The sequence below is a fragment of the Sinocyclocheilus rhinocerous genome, unplaced genomic scaffold (assembly GCF_001515625.1).
Source record: "Sinocyclocheilus rhinocerous isolate Xijiao unplaced genomic scaffold, SAMN03320098_v1.1 scaffold147, whole genome shotgun sequence".
In the NCBI taxonomy this organism is placed as follows: Eukaryota; Metazoa; Chordata; class Actinopteri; order Cypriniformes; family Cyprinidae; genus Sinocyclocheilus; species Sinocyclocheilus rhinocerous.
The window spans coordinates 1,328,711-1,349,965 of NW_015651498.1; the positions used below are offsets into that span (position 1 = coordinate 1,328,711).

The 21,255-nt window shown below is 34.4% G+C and overlaps 1 protein-coding gene across 1 annotated transcript in view; it reads right to left on the reverse strand.

The window, feature by feature from the left end:
* The window catches only part of LOC107712955 (spectrin beta chain, non-erythrocytic 1-like), a 98,283-nt gene that overhangs the window by 13,227 nt on the left and 63,801 nt on the right, over window positions 1–21,255 (reverse strand). The window contains exons 4-17 of the mRNA XM_016518355.1: window positions 18,645–18,818; window positions 17,223–17,410; window positions 16,977–17,094; window positions 15,675–15,833; window positions 12,949–13,251; window positions 10,352–10,528; window positions 8,355–8,555; window positions 7,182–7,445; window positions 7,058–7,107; window positions 6,298–6,637; window positions 5,102–5,232; window positions 4,014–4,218; window positions 2,282–2,656; window positions 885–1,129 (exon numbers count right to left, since the gene is read on the reverse strand). Of these exons, the coding sequence (XP_016373841.1) occupies window positions 885–1,129; window positions 2,282–2,656; window positions 4,014–4,218; window positions 5,102–5,232; window positions 6,298–6,637; window positions 7,058–7,107; window positions 7,182–7,445; window positions 8,355–8,555; window positions 10,352–10,528; window positions 12,949–13,251; window positions 15,675–15,833; window positions 16,977–17,094; window positions 17,223–17,410; window positions 18,645–18,818 (2,930 nt within the window). The remainder of the gene's footprint in view (window positions 1–884; window positions 1,130–2,281; window positions 2,657–4,013; window positions 4,219–5,101; window positions 5,233–6,297; window positions 6,638–7,057; window positions 7,108–7,181; window positions 7,446–8,354; window positions 8,556–10,351; window positions 10,529–12,948; window positions 13,252–15,674; window positions 15,834–16,976; window positions 17,095–17,222; window positions 17,411–18,644; window positions 18,819–21,255) is intronic.

Here is a 21,255-nt window from a genome sequence, read left to right on the forward strand (position 1 = left end):
ATATACATATATATATATATTTGAATATTTAAATTTTATACACATTTTTATATTTATTTTCTATACATATTTTGGACTTTACTTGTATTCTGCACAATGTTGACTCCTAATGTAATATACATTTAAAAATACATATAAAAATCATTATTTATTCATATATATGTATATATATTAATTTTTTAAAAATCCCATATTTACTTCACTGCATAAATATTGCATGACTATTGAGATATAAATCAAAGTGTAAAAAAAGGTGAAAAAGTTTAAGATAATTTTTAGCTATATCACCTAGTCCTGATTATTATAATGATTTTAACAATAAAAAATATTATGAATAAAAAAAAATTCATATTTATGTCACTGTAAAGCATAAATATTGAGATATACATACAAAGTGTCACCTAACACTGAAATACAGTTTGACATTTTATTTTATTTTTTTTAATGATTTTAACAGTAAAAATTTATTTATTTATTTAATTTACAGTTATATCAGCATTATTTTTTATATTTTAGAATATATGTATTATTATTATTTATTATTATTATATTTATTATATACTTAATTTGTATTCTGCACAATTAAAATAAAATGGACTAATTTAATCTATATACTGAAAACATTTGTAAAAATCCTATTTTAAGACACTGAAGAGCCAATATAAAAGAATGAAAAAGACCGATATAATTTTAGCTATATCACTCTATAGCACTGAAGTACAACTTTGGACATTTTAGTAGTAAAAAAAAAATTATAATTATTTATCTGATTTCTTTATGAACCATTTCCATTTCAAAGACAGAGGTTGTCGCATTTAACTAAAGTTCAGGCACATTTTCAGAAATAATGTCTCCTAAAGCAAAGCCAGGTCAGAATCACACACCTGGGCTTCTCCTGCGTCTCGATGAGGCGGATGACGTCCTCCATCCAGAGCATGAGGTCCCGCACCATACTGAAGAAGCGGAACTTGTCTCCGGTGTCGAGCAGTCGGGCCCTTCGGCCCTCGCAGGCCTCCAGCAGACTCCTCCAGGCCTCCAGCACCTCTCCCTCACGCCGCTGGATGTCGTCCGCTTTGTCTCCAGCATACGCTGACTGCAGGCGCACGGCGTCCTCCTGCAGCTGCCTGACCTGAGCACACAAGCAGGGGGCAGCAGTGAGTAAAACAGCTCCTTATGCGCTTCAGTGGGAGCGAAACGCTGAATATGCAGCATTTGACGCTTAAAGGACTCATTTAGTGCAAGACAAGTTGTGAGATTTCAAAAGCCATAACATTTTAAGACCCATTAATTAAGTGAAGAGTCCTGGACAGTGCATTTAGCCAATAAAACCGGTTAATTTACTTCTTTGTTGTGCAATATTAGTCTCGTAATGCATGATGTTCACCTTCAGAGGTTAATGATGCACAAACGAAGGCTATAAAATATATATTTAATAAATCTATTTAAGTTATAGAATATCAATATTATTATTTAAAATAATATTATTATTATATTATTTATAAAAATATTAAATATAATTATTTTTATTATTATATTTATATATATTTTTAAAACATACTAATTAATCTATAAATAATTAACTAATTAATTATTTTTCTCTCTCTCTATATATATATATATAATTAAATAAAAATGTATATAAATATTTAAACATTCTGAATTACTCTAAAAAATTATATATATATATATATACACGTGTGTGTAATTCTATAAAATTTTTGAATAATTTTGTTTTTTGAAAGTAAAAAAATAGATAAAAAAATACATAAACAACAGTAAGATTGCAAAATATTATTACAGTTTGAAAGTATTTTTTATTGTAATATATTTTTTAATTAAATTTATTTTCACTGTATTGTTGATCAAATAAATGCAGCCTTGATGAGCATAAGAGACTACTGTCAGAAACATGAAAAAAATCTTAATTATTCCAAACTGTACATGATATATTTTTATATATCAGCATTATATTTTAAATTTTTTTGGAATATATTCATTTTCATATTTTAGAACATTTTTTTTTTTTATGGTTTATATATGTGTTTATTATTATACATAATCGTCTTGTACTTATGTTCTGAACAGTGACAATAAAGATGATTTAATCATATTCTGAATAATTTAAAAACATAAATTTTTAAGCCACTGCAGAGCAAACGCATAAATATTATTATAAATCAAATGTGTCAAAAGGATGAAAACGGCTGAGATATAATAATTTTTGATCTGGTTTATGATGTTTATCTGTATCTGTGTGTGTTTCTGGATCTGAGCGACGCACCTGCGTCCCGAGAGCTTGAATGTCGTGTTCAAACGTGGTGTGCATCCTCTGCAAAGTTTCCACTGTGTTCTGGTCTCGGCCCAGCTCTTCTGGAAGCTTCTTGTGCTTGTCCAGGATGCGGCCCAGAATCTCCTTGGCGTCGTGGTAGAACTTGTGCAGCTCGTAGGACGCGGCAAGAATCTGCGTGCGTGTGTCGATGAGCTCCAGCAGATCGGCCCAGGCCTCGTTCAGACCGTCCTTCCACTCGGCAACAGTCGCCGCGTCAGTGTGCCCTGCGTTTATGAGCTCGTCAGCCATGCGGTTCACGCCGTCCACACGCTCCTGACCGATGTTTCCCGTGTCGCGAGCAAACTCTCGGAAGCGCTCCTGCAACATCTGCGGTAGAGGAACAAAAATGCATTTATTATATGATCAAATTTGGTATATTTAATAAATTTACCCTCATTTACATGCTGCAATGCACCACTAATAAATATTAGTGCTGTCAAACGATAAATCGTGATTAATCGCATCCAAAATAAAAGTTTACATAATAAATGTGTGTGTGCTGTGTATATTTATTATGTATATATAAACACACACACACATGCACGTATATATTTAGAAAATATTTACATGCATTTACAAGCATATATTAATATAATTTATATTATATATACATATATTTAATATATAAACATAACATATTCATCTTAAATATATATGTGCATATGTGTGCATTTATATATACATAATAAATATACACAGTACACACACATTTATTTTGTAAACAAAATATTTTATTTTGCATGCGATTAATCGTTTGACAGCACTAATAAATATTAATAAAGTTAATTCGCCCAAACTGATTCTTGATCAAATAAAAGTAGGCCTGGAGAGCATAAGAGAATTCTTTCAAAATTAAAAAAAAAAAATCTTAATTATTTCAAAACTCTCTCTCTGTCTCTCTCTCTCTCTCTATATATATATATACAGTTCTGCATTTATTATATGATAACATTTAGTATATTTGCAGCATGTCTTGATAATTGGATATAATCAGACTTGGATGACAGCATTACGATTTATCAATAATAAAAGCTTTATTTAACTTCTGGTTGGAGATCATGCCATAAATCTGATCTGTTCATGACTTTAAGTAAAAATGAAACATTTCCTCTATAAATCAATCAGTTTGGCCTGTTTAAATGAATTTGGTTTGAGTTTGTTTGTTTGTAAGAAAAGCAGAGAAGAAGATTCTTGCATAGGAGTCTAAAAAAAAAGTTTGAGATATAATCTATATCACTCAGTCCTTAAAAAATACCATATACTTAAAAAAATTTAAATACAGTTTTGACATTTTATTTGTTTTTGTAAATGTATTTTAAAAGTAAAAAAATGTATTTATTGTAATATAACCATTGTTTAAATTATTTTTTTAATATTTTATTTTATATTTCAGAATATATATATATATATATATATATATATTACACATTATTTTCTTGCACTTAAAAAGTTGTACTTGCACAATGACAATAAAGTTGGCTCCAAACTAATTTAATATACTGAAATGTTTTTTTTAAATATCATTTCAAAGCCACTGCAGAGCAAATACGTTAATATTGAGATAAAAAAGATTGAGACATTATTTTAACTATAACATAGACTAACCTTAACACTGAAATAAAAATTCTGACATTTTGATTTTGATGCTGGACAAAGTGTGCTAGAGCTCATCTTTGGGACTCACCGTGACGTGTTCGTAGTCTTGTCCGAGCTCGTGAGATCCAGCCACCACCTCTCTCTCGGCGATCCACTGCTCCAGATCGTCCACTTCCCGGTTGAGCTGGAAGAGGCGGAAGCGCTCCTCCAGTTTGCCTCTCCTCTCCTCTGATAGGTCCTTCAGTCCGGCGTACAGCTTATCCACCTGTGACTGACGCATGCCGATCCTCTCACTGCAGCACAGACACATCAGAAGAAGTCAGGGCTGATTTTAAGATCATATTCAGAAATGTTCAGCATAAGACGTTCATCAGGCCAGAGGTGTAAAGATGGAGCTTGAAATACAAACGTGAGAGTGTACGTCTAATTCAGATCAATTCCAAATCAGATTCAGAGTCACAGTGAGATTCAGATCCAGGTTTAGAATCAAAGTCAGTTTCAGAGCCAGAATCAAATAGGATTAAGATTAAAATCCAGGGGCCAGTTGTTCAAAAGTAATCTGATTGGATTTTGGCAATTGGATTGGATCAAATCTTGAAAATGGGTTGTTCAAAAGAAAAAAAGGATTCTGAATTCGGATTAGATCACAAAATCCAATCTTGGTTTTGATCTGGATCAAATCCTCAGTTTTAGTAAATTTGGGATACTTTTGATCCGGAAAAACTGGATTATTCTGATCCCAGCAGAAGGGTGGATTTCAGGAACAAAAATTTAATAAAACTTTAAAACTGGTCCAAAAAATGCAACATTTGTAACATGTAATATATCCCCAAATAGCTGTCAATATCAAACAAAAATATAATATTTCATTTAAAGTTTTTTGTTTTTTTAATCACTGATTGTAAACTACATTGGCACAATCATCAGAGATGGACCAGTCAGAAGTAGTTATTTGTGTAAATGCAATGCAAAACTAGAATGCAAAACATTGGCAGAGTCTCAAAATCAGATTCATATTTATATTCAAAGTCAGATCCACATTTAGAAATATATTTAGAAAACAATGTCAGAATCAAAACCAGATGGAGTTTCAAAGTTAATATCAGATTCAAAATGAGATCCAGATTCAGATTTATACTTAGATTCATGTTAAGTATTGAACTGTGTGAAATGTACCTCTCGGGGTGGTTTGCGGCCACCAGGCCTCGGCTCGTCTTGGACAGTTGGTGCACGTTTTCAGCATAGTCCTCCACCGCCTGCTCCAAGATCTGGTGTTTCTTCAGCATGGCCACTGAGCTCTGCTCATCCTGAGAACAAGGGCGTCATTTCAGAAAAGCAGCATATAAATATTAAACCAAGCTAATGTTCACTTTAGCAGTTAAAGGGGTCATGAACTGAGAAATCAAAATTCCCTTGATCTTTTGACATATAAGAGGTCATTGTGCTGTAAAAACATCCTGTAAGTTTCAGAAAAGTCTAAAAACAGCTTATATTGAAGCCAATCTGCCAAAACGACAGCTTGTGGAATGTGCCACTTCATGACGTAATAGTGTGGCTAAACCCCGCCTCCGCAGAAGATCAACGCCTGCTTCTACATCGCTGCCTGATTGGCAAGTGGACCTCAGAGAACTGTACAAAATAATAAAAAAGGCAGTTCCCCTTTAAAGCAAATAGATATCATTGTATGTCCCCAGTTGCTTAATCAGGACACTGAATTTTGTATTACAAGATTTCTGAAATGTTGTTTAAGCAAATGAGAAATTATCTAATTAATTATGTACTAATTTGCTAAATCTGAACAGTGGATAAAGCCAGGTTCAAAATTGTTGTTTGATTTTGTTGACAGAGTTTTTTACTGAGGAGATTTTGGATTTGTCTTTTGGATTTCTACATAAATCAGAAAATACTGTCAGCAGACAGAAAAAAAGTATGTTTTAAGAATAAAATGTGCGAATGATATATGAACAATAAAAACCTTCAGAGTATAGATAGGAATAAAACTAAGTAAGTGCTGCTGAAGTGGAGGGGAAAGCTTAAAAGATAGGTATTGTAATCGAAATGTACAGACACAGATATATAAAATGTAATACAATAAATACTTAAATGTGTATTTTGGATGTTTCCGTCCCACTAGTCTGAAAAAAGACATGCTATGGAAGCAAAATAGACCAAAACTGACCAGTGCATGAAAAAAAACAAAGGTTTTGCCTATAGTGCATTAATTGCTATAGTCATTAATGTTCATGTGCATTGAGATGGTTTTTATTTGGTGTATTTAAGACAAAATAAAAGCATCTCAATGCACATTAACATTAATGATATCTGCAGAAACTGCTAATCTGTGATTTACAGATTACAGGAACATAACAGACCTTGGCCTTCTCTTCAGACATCATGTAGAGCTCCTGCTCGCTCATCCAGGCTTCAGCTTCAGCTGCGTCAAAGTAGTACTGCTGGGCCTTGTGGGCCTCCTCGAGTCTGGCGTGCCGTTTCTCCGTCTCCTGGATGATCAGGCTCCACAGCTGCTGCAGGTCGGACAGACGGGCTTGGATGGCTTCCACGTTGGGACTGTCGGCCTTCAGGATGCTCTGGCTGCGCTCGAAGATGTCGTCGCAGCGCGGCTGATGGCCCTGGATCTCCTTCTGTAATGTCTGTGGATTAAAGGACGTTTGAGTAAGTGTGTGTGTGGAAAACCTGTTTTTAATTATGTACCTAATGAAATTAAATGTACAATAGCAGCACAAATGATCATGATGACACACAACAAGCAGTTCAAAACTTTGGGGTCGGTAAGATTTTTTTTTAAATGTTTTTGAAAGAAGTTTCTTCTGCTCACTGAAGCTGTACATACTGTAAAACAGTAATATTGTGAAATATTTTCACAATTTAAAATACCGGTTGTCAATTTATTTTAAAATGTAATTTATTCATGTGATCAAAGCTGAACTTTTAGTCTTCTTAGTCACATGATCTTCAGAAATCATTCTAATATGCTGATTGGCTGCACAAGAACCATTTCTGATTATTATCAATGTTGAAAACAGTTGTGCTGACAAAAATGTTTGAGGAAACTTTTTTTCAGGGTTCTTTGATGAATAGAACGTTCAAAAGAACAGCATTTATTTGAGAGACTGGAGCTCCTCCACCTCCCTCTGACGCACCTCCACCTGGTTCTCCAGCATCTGGAGACAAAGGAGAGGAGTGAGTCTGGTCCTTCAGAATATAAACACAGCCGTCAGCTCTGATCATCTCAAACCTGTTGTTTCTTCATCAGGATGCTGACGCTGGTCAGATCTTTGCCGTAGTCGTCCGATTGGATCTGACCCTCCAGACCCACCAGCCACTTGTCCAGATCGGCGCAGCTCTGCGTGAAGAGTTCGGCCTTGTTGGCATCAAACAGACACTGGGCTTTAGTCTGAGTCGTAGTTTCCAGTTCGGTCCACATCTTCTGCAACGTGGCCAGCTTCTCCTTCACTATGGCTTCTGTCTCTGGCTTCTCCGAAACAAGCTGCGTCCCTTCCTGCAGACAGACAGAGAAATGACATTACATGTAATGAAATCACATTTACATTTATGCATTTAGCAGATGCTTTTATCCAAAGCAACTTAGATTATCCAAAGCAGCTTAGAAAGACTTTTGTTTATTTGTGATATACAATGCCAGGTTTATTAGACACCTAGATCAGGAAGCACGCAAGAAAAGAGGAGAAAATGCAGAAAAGAAAAAAGGTTTCAAAAGTGCATTGGTTTAAATTACATTAAAAAAGGATATTAAAAGGATATAGCATGGAACCCTCCATTGAATAAAAAATAAAAAAAACGTAACGTGACTCTTTTCTCACAATACTTGTGAGATATAAACTGATTGTAAACTCATAATTCTGAATTTCTTTCTCGCAATTCTGATTTTATATCTCGCAAACCAATAATAATAAATGTGGCATATGTGACCCTGGACCACAAAACCAGTCATAAGGGTCATAAGGGCAAATTTTTTAAAATGTTTTTTTGTTTGTTTGTCTGAAAGCTGAATAAATAAGCTTTCCATTGATGTATGGTTTGTGAGGATAGGACAATATTTTGGCCGAGATACAACTATTTGAAAATCTGAGGGTGCAAAAAAAATCTAAATTCTGAGAAAATCGCCTTTAAAGTTGTCCAAATGAAGTCCTTAGCAATGCATGAAGAGATACGGAATTAACGAATGCGTAATGTTTTCAAAGAAGGATCATAGATTCTGTCTGGTAAAGCACTTGATTACTTATTTCAGTTTCGGTATTTCAGGCAAAAACAGAATATCTAAGAAGAAAGATATGCCTGGATTTATTCTGTGAGGCTTTGTGAGATAAATGCACAAAAACATAAAAAACAGCACATTTTCAAGACTTGTAACTTGAGCACTTTTATGTTAAGTGTATTAATAACTGACCTTCTCGATTTTGTCCAGCCATTCTTTGTTGGACTGCAGTTCGGCCATGAAGGCCTGGTGTTTGAGCCATTTGCTGTGCAGGTTGCGAGCTTCATCGTAGGACATGTCCTGTGCTGTCAGCATCTTCTCATTGATCCACAGGGACAGCTGAGCAGAGGACGCAAAAACAGTCAAGCTAAGATGTGCTTCTATTGGATTTGCCTTATTTTTCAGCACATAAAACTAAAACTGAAACTAAAACCATAAAAAAAAAGTTACTTGAAATAAATACATGCTAACAGAAATAAAATAAATTGTTATTATATATTCAATTTAAGACTTGTTTTGTGGTCCAGGGTCACATTTTTTGAACATGTGAATAAAACATCACTGGAGTATAATGTATGAAAATACTCTTTCAGGCTTTCTAAAATTTCACAATTTAATGTGTTTAATGCCGTTTCTTTGTGAAATTTACCTGCAATTTCTGGGTAAAAACTACACCAATTTTTTTTTATAGGGAAATAGATACACTTTTCTTCACAAGCTGGTTCATTATTATAATGTACAGTGACTTTGTTGAATAACAACTCCATATGCTTTTGGAAAAAGGACTCCAATCCTTTTTGACCAATGCATTTCCATGACAACTGCAGCATTGCTTAAGTATTTTTAAACTTATTTAATAGAGCTTTCTGGGGATGATTCCATCTCATACGCTAATGTAATATATGTGTATAAGTCGCTTTTCAGCAACACTAAATTTAGATATATGAAATATATAGTCATATATGAAACCATATTTATGTAGCCCATACAAATATGTATGTGTAATGCATTTTTGGACATATATGTCATGTAATGTATATCCATCCAAAAACCAAATATAATACCCTATAAAAAAAATCATCATATAGATATTACTGCCTTATAGGTAACATATATGGCAATGTCGCTCTTGATATAAGCCAATATATGTCATATATTACATTTCCGTATGAGATGTTTATGTCAGGCAGTGTTTTTATTGTTAACTAAAAATTAAAACTGAAACTAAAACTATTAAAAATTGTCTTTGTTAATTGAAATAAAGCTGAAATGAAATAAAATAGAAAAATTAGATATGAATATTTAAATGAAAATGTTGCCTTGGCAACTAACTTAAATAAAATAAGTTTAAAGTAAGTACTAAATAAGTACTAAAATTACTAAAACTGAAACAAAAAATAAAATGAAGCTAAATAGAAATATAAAAAAACCTAATAAAAATGCAGACAAATACAGATGAAAATTTAAATTTAAAATATGCTCATTTAGTGTTTTTGTTTTCATATAATAATAATAATAAATAAAATAGTATGAATAATAATAATAAAAATGTATAAGTAATAACGTAATTTATAATAAATATTAAAATATAAACTGTTTTAAATAAATAAATAGAAAAAAGTTATAAAAGATAGAAGATATAGAAGATATATAAAAATAAAAGCTAATACAAAATATTAATAAATACTATAATAATATATTAAAGCTGATGTCAGGTACTAATCTTGGAATTCAGAAATGTAAACAATTATATATTTTATATATGTGTGCACACAAAGAAGGTTTTGACTTCCTTTATAGCATAACCAGAGAAATTTATATTCACTATAAAATTTTCATGACTTTTCCATTTTCAATTTATTATATTTCCTTGACTTTCCCTGGCCTGCAAATCACAGTTTTAAAACTCCCTGTTAGTTCCAGGTTCTCCATGAACGTGGGAACCTCGCAAAACCCAGTCTGGAGCAGCTCTGCATGTTTCCTCCGAATGAACAAACGGCTCTGAAACTGAATCTGAACCTGCTGGAATCATAAACTCATAGACTCATAGAACTTGGTCTCCCTATTTTATATTTTCATTGTCATTCTGAAAGAATGGATTCTTTGCTATGAATATTTTCCAGAAATGACTTCTGATTGTCAGACTAAAGTCAGTTTCTGATGAAATGAAGAGTAAGGATGTGAAAAGCGGTGAACAGAGAGCTCTTCTTACCCTCCTCATCCACGGCAAGCTTCTGTGCGTTGGCGTTGACGGCTTTGACGCGGTCGGCCTGTATGCCGATGTCGGCCTCCACCAGAGCGTGCTTCTGCAGCAGATCCTCCACTCCCAGCAAATGCTTCCCGTAATCCTGAGACAGCAGCAGCATCTGTGGAGGACAGGAGAAACTCACAACCACATCATTTAGATCAGCATTCACTTGGCTTTGAAGCTAATGCAGGAATCTAGCTTGCACTGAAGCTTGGCTCTAATCATACATTGCTTGTGATGTTCCTCATTTGTAAGTCGCTTTGGATAAAAGCATCTGCTTAATGAATAAATGTAAAATTAAAAAGTTTTGCCATCATGTTATGTTCTAAACATTATGAAATATGCAATAACATAGGTCAAAAATTCAGAGGAGCAAGTTATAAAAATGTATAGAGTTTGTTGGTGTCAGTGTTATTTTAGTATCATTGAGATACTACTATAGTTTTTAATATTTTGAATGTTTTTATTTTTATATATTTTTTGATTTTCATAGTTTATATTTTATATACAAAATGTTATAGTTTATATTTAAATTTTATATTTATTTTATTTTAATTGTAATTTTACAGTTTTGTGTTTTTGTCATTTTTTTATGTTATTTTAGCGTGTCAAAATAGACTAAATAAAAATGAGAAATTAGGTCTTGGTAGCTTAGCAGAAATAAAATAAGTTTAAGGTTTGTTTTTAATATTTTTTTTTCAGTTGAAGTATTTTATTTCAAGTAACAAAAACCGTTTTATGGTTTTAGTTAATTATAATAACCCTGATGATTCCACTTGTATGTCAGGCAGTGCTTTTATTGTTAACTAAACCTCAAACTGAAACTAAAACTATTAAAAGTTGTTTTTGTTAACTGAAATAAGCCTGAAATAAATAAAAAAATCGAAAATTCAAAATGCTGCCTTAACTGCAGTGTTAATTTAGTCAACGGAAAATATTCGTTAACGAAATTTTTTTCTGTGACTAAGACTAGACGTTGACGAGCTAAAACTAATATCTGATGATAAAAACTATGACGAAATTTATGCCGCGTCTTCATTAACAAGACAAGACGGGACTATAATGTTATTTGAGGACTACCGGACATTCAAAATACATCCTATAGGCTACTGTCTTGTCCTTCAAAATGTGCGTCCCTGTCATTGGATTGCAATCGGATAAGGGGCGTTTGCATATCTAGTCTTAGTATGGCAGCCGCAGTGGATGGATAGGCTACCAAAATGCGAACTAGCGATCTGAAACAATGGCCTCAGCACCCGAAGGGGTAGGGATAAGGTGACCAGACGTCACGTTTTTCCCGGGAGTCACAATTCGTTGTCGATTAACTTAAAGTTAGTGAAGGCGGGATAGGCGGAATCTCGCTGATAGAAGTGCTCTCTCTCGTGCACGCTCCAATTAATATAATCAAATACACACACAGTGGTCCAAATGTCTATTGTGTAGAGTATCTCACGTAAATACAGTCGGTTATGGATTAAGTGAACGTAAACAGGTGGGTGAAAACTGAACGTGTGTCAGTACATGCATGCCTTCCGTCTGAAAGGGACAGCATTCCTAATTAAGTACCTGTCCGTGTCATTAATGTTAACCAACAAAAAATGTTAAATATGTTAAGTGAACCTACTGTATCTGAAAAATGAATTTAATTTGTATCTCTTTCATATTTGTCTTATTGTCTCATTCTGCTTCTTTTTCAAAAATTATAAATTATATATATTATATATGAACAGCTATAATTTTTTTAAGTTGCTCCCTTTTCACTACTGTTAAAGGGATAATTCACCCAAAAATAAAAATTGTCATCATTTATTCAAGTTTTTCCAAATTCAATCCTTGATTCAAATTTCTCATAAGCTTAATTTATTTGGTCTAAAGAGAGAAGAATTAATGACTATTTTTGTTTGAAGACTACATATAAAATAGCTACCAAAATAAATGTTGGTAACTGCAGTTTGACTAAAAGTAATGACAAAGTAATGACTAAAAGTTGACAAAAATGCAATGACTTTTCGTCGACTAAAACTATGAAAGACTCAAATGACTAAAATCTGACTAAGACTATCAAGCATTTTCGTCTCAAGATAAAGATGAAGTTGAAGCACTAAAATGACTAAAACTGAAATGAAAGTAAATTAAACCTAAATAGGAAGCTGAAATATTTACAAAAATAAAAATGGCAAAAGCATTAAGATTTTAATAGGTCAGAGTAACCTATTATAAAAATGTAAAAATATATTGATGGAAAATAATACATTAATTAAAAAATTATGATGATTTTTTTATTGCGAAAACAGAACTGTGTCTATTGGACCCCAAACATATAGAGCGTAAAGTAAATTTTTTGTACCATAATATTAAAGCAAATAATCATAATATCTTCAAATATGAACCAATTATTACTATCTATTAAAAGTTTAGCTGAACAATTTTTACCTACTTCTATTGCTAGAATCTATTTTTAATGTTCATCTCACTGAGCGCTACACTGCATCTCACTTCTAAGCCGTCCAACTCCCACACCTTGTCTTCCTCGCTCACCTTCATCTCGTCCATCCAGTCCATGATGTAGAGCATCTCCTGGAAGACGCGCTGCAGGCCGAGGTTCATCTCCAGCCGCTGTCTGCGCGCTTTGAGCAGCTCCAGCAGATACTCCCACAGACGCAGCACGTTGTCTTTGCGCGCGGCGATGCGCTTGATGTCGTGGTAGTTCTCTGTCTCCAGCTCTCTGGCCACGGCCACCACCGCCAGCACGCGCTCCTCGTACGCCGCGATGTCCGTCTCAATGGCTTCGTGTTTTTTGGTAGCTGCCTCGACCGCCTGGAGGTCGAATCCGAAATTGTCCTGCAGAAAAGAAATGGGAAGGTTAAGAAAGTAAGTATGGGAAAGAAATGACTGTTTTACTAGTTTTAACCTGCTACAACTTGCGATTCATTATTGCACATTTGTTTTTGTTTTTAGTTTTTTTTTTTTTTTGAGGTTTTCAGAGATGGCAAATATTTTTATTTATTTATTTTTTTTTAAAGTAAAAAAACATTAATATTAAAAAATTTTTTTTCTTTTTTCTGTTTTTTTTTTAGTGCTGTCAAACCATTAATCGCTTCCAAAATAAAAGTTTTTGTTTGCATAATATATGCATGTATACTGTGCACATGTATTTACATGTATATATTTATATTAATATAATTGACATTATATATAAATATATTTAAGATATAAACATAACATATTTTTCTTAAATATATACATGCATGTGCGTGTCACGATCTGTGCTAGGAGGAGCGTGGAAAGAGGAACAAGGAGACGTGGAGTACATAAAGTCTTTAATCCTGGGAATGACAGGGGAATTTCACAACATCCAACAAGTAGAACCGACAAAGGAAGACTAAGGAGCCCGAGGCGGAGACGGCGAGCCGATAAGCCAGGGCGACGGGGAGGATCCGGAGGTCCTAGGCGGAGCAGATGGCGCCGGTGACCGAGGCGAAGATGTGGATCCAGGAGGCCGCGGTGGAGCCGGAGCGACCGAGGACTGAGGAGAAGCCGAGTTAGATGGTGGGCTGAGGGCAAGCAGAGGGGCTGCCAGAAGACAGCGGAGGAGGAGGCATTCGTGAGCCTCCGGGCTTTCGGGGCTAAACTCTGGATCAGGAGCCCCCTCCAGGCTGAACCCGGGAACAGGATTGCGCTCTGGAGGAGCGGACACTTGAGGGTGCTTTCTAGGAGCAGGCACTGGAGGGCGCTTTCTAGGAGCGGGCACTGGAGGGCGCTCTGAACTGGATTCGGGGGCTGGAGCCCTCTCCTCTTCATTTTGGCACATACGCCACGCCATACTCAGCTCACCCTCGGCCGCAGTGCAGGGGGCGGAGCTCCTCTCCACGCTCACACCGTCTGCAGCTCTCTCCCTCGTGGTGGACGTTGTTGCCGGCTTACACACCTTGACTGACGTCTTCAGCAGCTCTGGCTCCGCGGCGATCCTCAGCTCTGTCGCTCCGTTCGGCGATGGCTCGTCGGTCGCGGTGGGCTCGGGCATGCGCTCCGTGCATCGGGGAGATGGTGGGCTGGGCACTGGGTCGGGAGTGGATCTGGTGAGATTCTCCTGGGAACAGGCGGGGGACGGAGATCCATTTCTCGCCAGGGTCCACTCCACGAAGGCGGAGAATTCCACTCGAGGACCATCTTCGGACGACGGCGCTCTGCACGCGGTGTTCAGGCTAGCGTCATAGAACACGCAGAGCATGTCGTCCGGGTAGCTGGTAAGTTCGGCGAGGCCCAGAAACAGTCTGGTATGGTCCTCGAGCGAGCGCTCCCCCTGCTCCAGCAGGAGGAGGATTTATTTTGGATGCGATTAATCGCGATTAATCGTTTGACAGCACTAGTTTTTTTATGTATGGGGAAAAAGTATAAAAATATAAAGTATATGTATTAAAATGGATGGGAACAACCAGTTCTGTCAGTGTTTATAAAAAACTGTGTACTAACTCAAAATCTTTTATAACATAGTTCAGCAATATTGTACAATTATTGTTTGATTCCTGTATGTTTAGTGAAAGCAGAGACTTTTGTGGCAAAATTATGAAAAATGCTCATTTTGTTTTCATAATAAAATAATATAAATAATAAAAATATACATTCAAGAAAGAAATAACATAAAAATTTATGATAAATAATAAAATATAAATAAAATATGCTTTTTAAAATATATTATAAATAAATAAATATATTTCCTAACAGTTCATAAATATTGTACAATTATTGTTTGGATGTATGTTTAGTGGAAGCAGAGATTTTTTTGTGGCAAAATTATGAAAAATGCTCATTGTTGAGTTTTTGTTTTCATATAATAATAATAATAATAATAATAATATATAAATAATATAAGTTTGAACTGTTTTAAAAGAAAAATAAATAAATAAATATTTAAATATTTATTTTTTGGCATATTTATGAAAAATAATTATTTAGACCCTCTGCTTTCATAAAAATATAATAAGTATATAAATATAAATAATAAGCATTTAAAATAAGTAATAAGTAACAAATTTGAAAATATAATTTTTTTTTAAACCATATTATAAGTGAATTGTGAATGTATAAAATTTAAAATTTAAAATAGTGCACAAGCAACTGTGTTTTGTCTCTTGACAATTTTGAATCTTTCACCACCAGGGGTCACAAAATTGCATAAAATCACGGCTGAGATGTATTACACAACGCAGTGCTGGACGAAGCACATGTGTGTTTGTTTCTACAGCAAGCGCAGTGAAATGAACCTGGGAAACGAGGCGCTGGTTCTCGCTCAGCCAGGTCTCTCTCATGGCAGCCTTGCGGTCGAAGCGTCTGGCGAGCTGCTCCAGCTTCTCCTGTCGAATCAGCTCGGTCCTCAGCGCCAGCTCACGCTCGTGCTCCGCCTTCTCCAGACGCTCCCACGCCTGCGACAACACCACAGCTTCAGCACATCACAGTCACCATTCGGATTTCAAGAGATTTTACTGAGGAAACGAAATAATGACGGGAAAAAACTGATGCATTTCAATCTAAAATACAGAATCTAACCCAATCTTGCCCTCACAGAACGCACCAAAGTAAGCAAAGTACCATGGTATTTATTTGTAAGTGGATAAATAATGAATCCTAGCCAGGTAAAATTATGAATTGAAGAGGTAATCTGATAAATGTATAATAAATAATAAAAAGTAAATAAAATGTAAATAAATAATAATTAATAAATAATAAAAAGTAAATAAACTGTTTTTAAATAGATTAGAAATAAATTGTGTGTTTGTATATATATATATATATATACACACACACACACAAGCATAGATAATATTGCATTTATAATATATTTTAAAAATACAAAAAATATAAATGTAAATGTATAAACATAAAATCTAACCTAATGTAATAAATAAATGTATAAATAATACTGTTTTTAAATGTTTATAAATATATTTTAGAGTGTATATATATATATATATATTTTTTTTTTTAGAATGTTTTTATATATAATTAATATTAATGTATAACTCTAAAATAGTGTAATTACAAAAATACTGTGATTGTACCATAGTTTTACCTTTACATAAATAATGAATCCTAAATAATAACCCCTAGCCAGTTAAAAGCAATTCAGACTTAAAAACCATTAAAATCCATTAAATTAAAATAAACAATAATTAATGAATTAAAATCTAACGTAGTGAAAATCTGATAAATACATTTACAATAAATAATCAAATGTAAAGAAACTGTTTTTTAATTATAAATAAATTGCAATATATTTATTTATAATATATTATAAATATATATATTTTTATAAATATAAATATATTTTTTAAATAATATGAATAATGTAAATGCATAAATATAAAACAGTGTAAGTACAAAACATGCTGTGGTTGTACCATAGTTTTGCCCTGACGAAATGCACCAAAGTAAGCAAAATACCATGGTATTAATTTGTAAGTGAATAAATAATGAATCCTAGGCAGTTCAAAGCAACTCGGACCGAAAAAAACAACGTGCAGCTCCGAAATGAAAATCAAACGTAGTGAAAACGAGGTAATTTTCACCTTGTTGATGTCTGAGATGAGTTTGCCCTCTCGTGGCATGTACACTTTCTGGTTATTGGCCCTCATCTTGCTCTGTATGGTGAACAGAAGCACTTCCAGGTTGCCTTTCTCAGTGAATCTGTGGAGAAAGCGTTGAAAACGACATTCAGTTCATTTGAGTTCTAATATGTGACCCTGGACCACAAAACCAGTCATAAGGATCAATTTTTTGAAATTGAGAGTTGTATGTTTCCGGCAGACACTCACTTGGGTGGTTTCTCCACGGTCCTGTAAGTGTTGAAGGCCTGCAGCTGCTGCTGGACTCCAACCAGAGAGTTTGCAAACTTGCGGTTGTTGAGGATGATGATGGTTTGTTCAATCCACTCCAGCAGATCAGACGCCAGAGATTCATATTTCTCGATCATCTTCTCCGTCTCAATGGCGTTGTCGAGCACCTAGTGAAGACAGACAGATGTTAATGTCAGATCTGTGTTTCATAAAGGAAAGAAAAGTTGAACAGCAGTTAAAGTTAAAGTTTTAGGTAAGCTGTGGTTTTAGACTTCAATTCTGTATGTTAAATGCCACATCAGAGTCATTTACCGATATTTTACTGCATTTTCCGTTTAATGCGCACAAAAATCACCACATAACATGGTACCATGTGGCTATAAATGGTTAGAAATATGCAACGAAGACTAAACCTATTACAGTTCAGAATGTAAACAGATGTAAGACTAATTTAGTTAATTAACTTATTAATAATGAATATATTTATTTAAAAAAAAATATTTTATTTTTATTTATTTATTTTAATAAGAATATTTAAATAAATAAAATAAATATTTGATTAAATAATGTATTCCTATTAAAATAAAAATAAACAAAAAGACTAAAATAATCAGTCAATAAAACAGATTTAAGATCCTAAGATTTGCAATTGCAGTATGTAAATATTAAGATGAGGTCATTTCTAATGGTTACATCTCAAATAGGAATTAATTTAGTTATTCTAAATTTTATTTAAAATTATTTATTTCGATCCAAATATTTAAACTTACATTTCTTACTAAACTGATAAATAAATATTAATATTTAATAAAATATTTAAAATATATATTACAAATATTTAATATTATAATATTCAAAAAGGCTAAATAACAAAATTAATAAATAAATACATATTAATATTTATTAAAATATAAAAAATATATATTACAATTATTTAATAATAAAAAAAATTTGACTAAAAAATAAAAAGTTGGTTTAAATATACATATAAATGAATAATACAGTACTTTCACTTTTTACTTTTTATACAGCATTATACCGATTAGGAAAAAAGCGTTAGATTGTTAAGTAATAGAAACCAAATATTTTCAGTTTTTTATTTTCTAATTAATAAAAATGTGAATCAAATTCATTTTAAAAAATGAAATAAAAAATAATGATAAATATAAATAAATAACGCATCCTAGTGTACAGTAGTACAGTTAGTAGACGGGAAAGGGTGTCATAAAGTAAAAGAAACTAAACATTTCCAAATAATATTTTATATGCATGTACAATATCAAATTTTCACAGTATAAACTGTTGTTATGCATGAAAATATGCAGCTGCCTTTGAAATTTTAGGCTGGACGTCCTTCACATGCACATTTGAGGGGTCTGTAGCATCCAGAAGATGCTGTACCTGGAAGCGGAGGATGATGGTCCAGATGAGTCCGAGCGTGAGTCGGTGGTTTCCGTCCACGATATCATGTGACCCCATGTTCTCCAGATGCACGCGCTGCTCCTTGAGGAACTGCAGGGCCTTGTCCACGTTCTCCAGACAGTGGATTCGCATGCGGCCCTTCGTCGGCTTGGGCTGCGCAGAGATCAGAACGCGTGTGTGAATTAGACTGCTTTATAACATGCATGCATGCTCGTTTTATAATGCATCTTTATTTGAGTTCATTTGAACGCGGTAAGGGTTAACAGCGATATCCATTGCATGCAGAATCTAGTAACTCGACCCGTGAGACTCAGCGCAGCATGAGTTAATGTTGCAGTGGCTTTTGTTCCCGTCGTTCCTGCAGACAGGTTCATTGGCTATTTTTCTTTCTGACACATTTGGGAAGGAAAGAAGGTCTCACAGGAAAAGCTACGTGTCAAATGATATGATATATTAAACTCCTCAGGAGGGAACGTCCTATTTTTTACATTAAGGCCAAGTGAAGAAGACCAGAGTGACCACAGTTCTTCAGAACTCTTTGAAATAACTTTGCACGTAGGGGTATGCATGAAACGCATGAAGTTTCCTGGAGCTTTATATTTTTAGGTCATGTAGAAATGGGTGAATGAGTAACCGGGTTGTTAAACAGCGTTGTGCTTCGGGTGATGCTTATGAGCAGACTTTGAACTGAGGCGCGGCTGGAGAAAAGCTGCTGTAAAATTGCATGTATAGTTGTATAAAAAAAATTTTTTTTTAATTGAGTAAATAAATATTTTGTTCCGAAAAACTGTAAAAATAAAATAAAATATATGAAAAAAAACAAAATAAAAACATATAGATATAAATAAAAAAACTAAATAATTTCAAAAAACTGTAAAAAATAAATAAAATATAAAAAGAAAAATAAATAAATAAATAAATAAATACAAATGTGTATTAAAATCAGGGCTAAAAAAAAAAAACCAATTCAATCGGTTCACTCCGAGCAGAATCAGTATTTTAACTTTTCTATTCATGCGTTCCTTCTGTATTATTACCGTTCCAAAACCGGTTTGGGTATAAAAAATACCGGTTAATAACGTTATTTTTTTACTTTTTAATTTTTTTGCCTATAATAATAACAATAATTACAGCATTTTCTTTACTCAAAAAAAAGTATCTTGCATCTAGTCATAGCCAATACAGACCATCTTTTATAACAAAAAATAATATACATACAATACATTATTTATAATCTGGAGAAAGCTGTTGTGTGATGAAATGGATGAGCTTGAGAGCAGAGGTCGAGCGGCCCATGTCTCTGGAGGACTGGCTATCCCATCATGCTTAGAGAGACGGCTCAATCAGCAGCTGATCCTCAGTGGACGCGCTTAAGGTGAAGTGACAGCATTTCACTAATGAGCTGCAGGGCAGCGGGGCAGAACGAGGCGGGATGGATATCCATCCTCCCTCTGAGACACGGAGGTGGTACGTTCCTCTCAGAGCGGGTAAGAGGACCTCACACACACATACACACTAGAGCCCGACCGATATATCGTTTAGCCGATTTTATCGGCCGATATGAGCCTGTCGCCGATATGAATTTTTTTTTACAGAACATATAACGCAGATTAAATGCTTCTGAATGGTGTAATTATTTATTTTGTCCAGCAGAGTGCGCTCCATTCTTTGCTACTGGCGACCCAGGTCAGTGTAGCGTAGAGATGCGCGGATGAGCTCAAACTTCACCCGAGTCCGCACCTATATTTGATCGTCACATTACAATGATTCTAATTCTTAGTTTTGCATGATGATATGATGAATGGATGGCTCATTTTAACAGCAGATTCAGTGACGTTAGAGACTAGAGCTGATCTGCGCATCACGGCACGCGTCTGCGGCGCATTAAAGCCTGTGTTACGGCCACCGCTCGCGTCCGGTGTAGAATAGAACTCATTATAATCACTGGATTCAGTAAACTGATGCCTCGTTCTATTTATGATGTGCTGACACAAAGTTCAAATGATTTTCAACGGTCGCTTTGTCGTGTCCTATTGCGGCGCAGACACGGTGTCAGCATAGTTTGTCAGTACAGTCGGTAACGTAGCATATTGAAAAGTTAGTAGGCTATCTTTCTGCAGTCCAATAGACGGCAGTGCGGTGGTGGCTTGTGTCTGTTGAATAGTGATTTAACGCTACGTTGTCACCTAGTTGGAGAGACTCAATGCTAAGTAAATAAACAACAATGTCTCCGTCTTTTACTCTCACAATGAGCTTATCATATTCGTTTGCTACATTATTAGGGCCCTGTAATTCCCGCGATGCAGAAAACATGGACAGAATCGTGGAATCCAGTCATAAAAACTGAATTTACTGTATAACGCGGAATTTCATGGAATTTGTCTTATTTTTGATGAATAAATAAAAAACAGGCCAGTACATATATACACTGTGTCTGTGAATATTGGTTTGGACACACGAATGGGAAGTTTCTCAATTTTTTACTCCCTAATATCGGTATCGGCCCCCAAAAAAACCCATATCGGTCGGGCTCTAGAAATAAGCAATTTTAACTAGTGACACGGACCGTGTCTATAGTGTCATTGTGTTG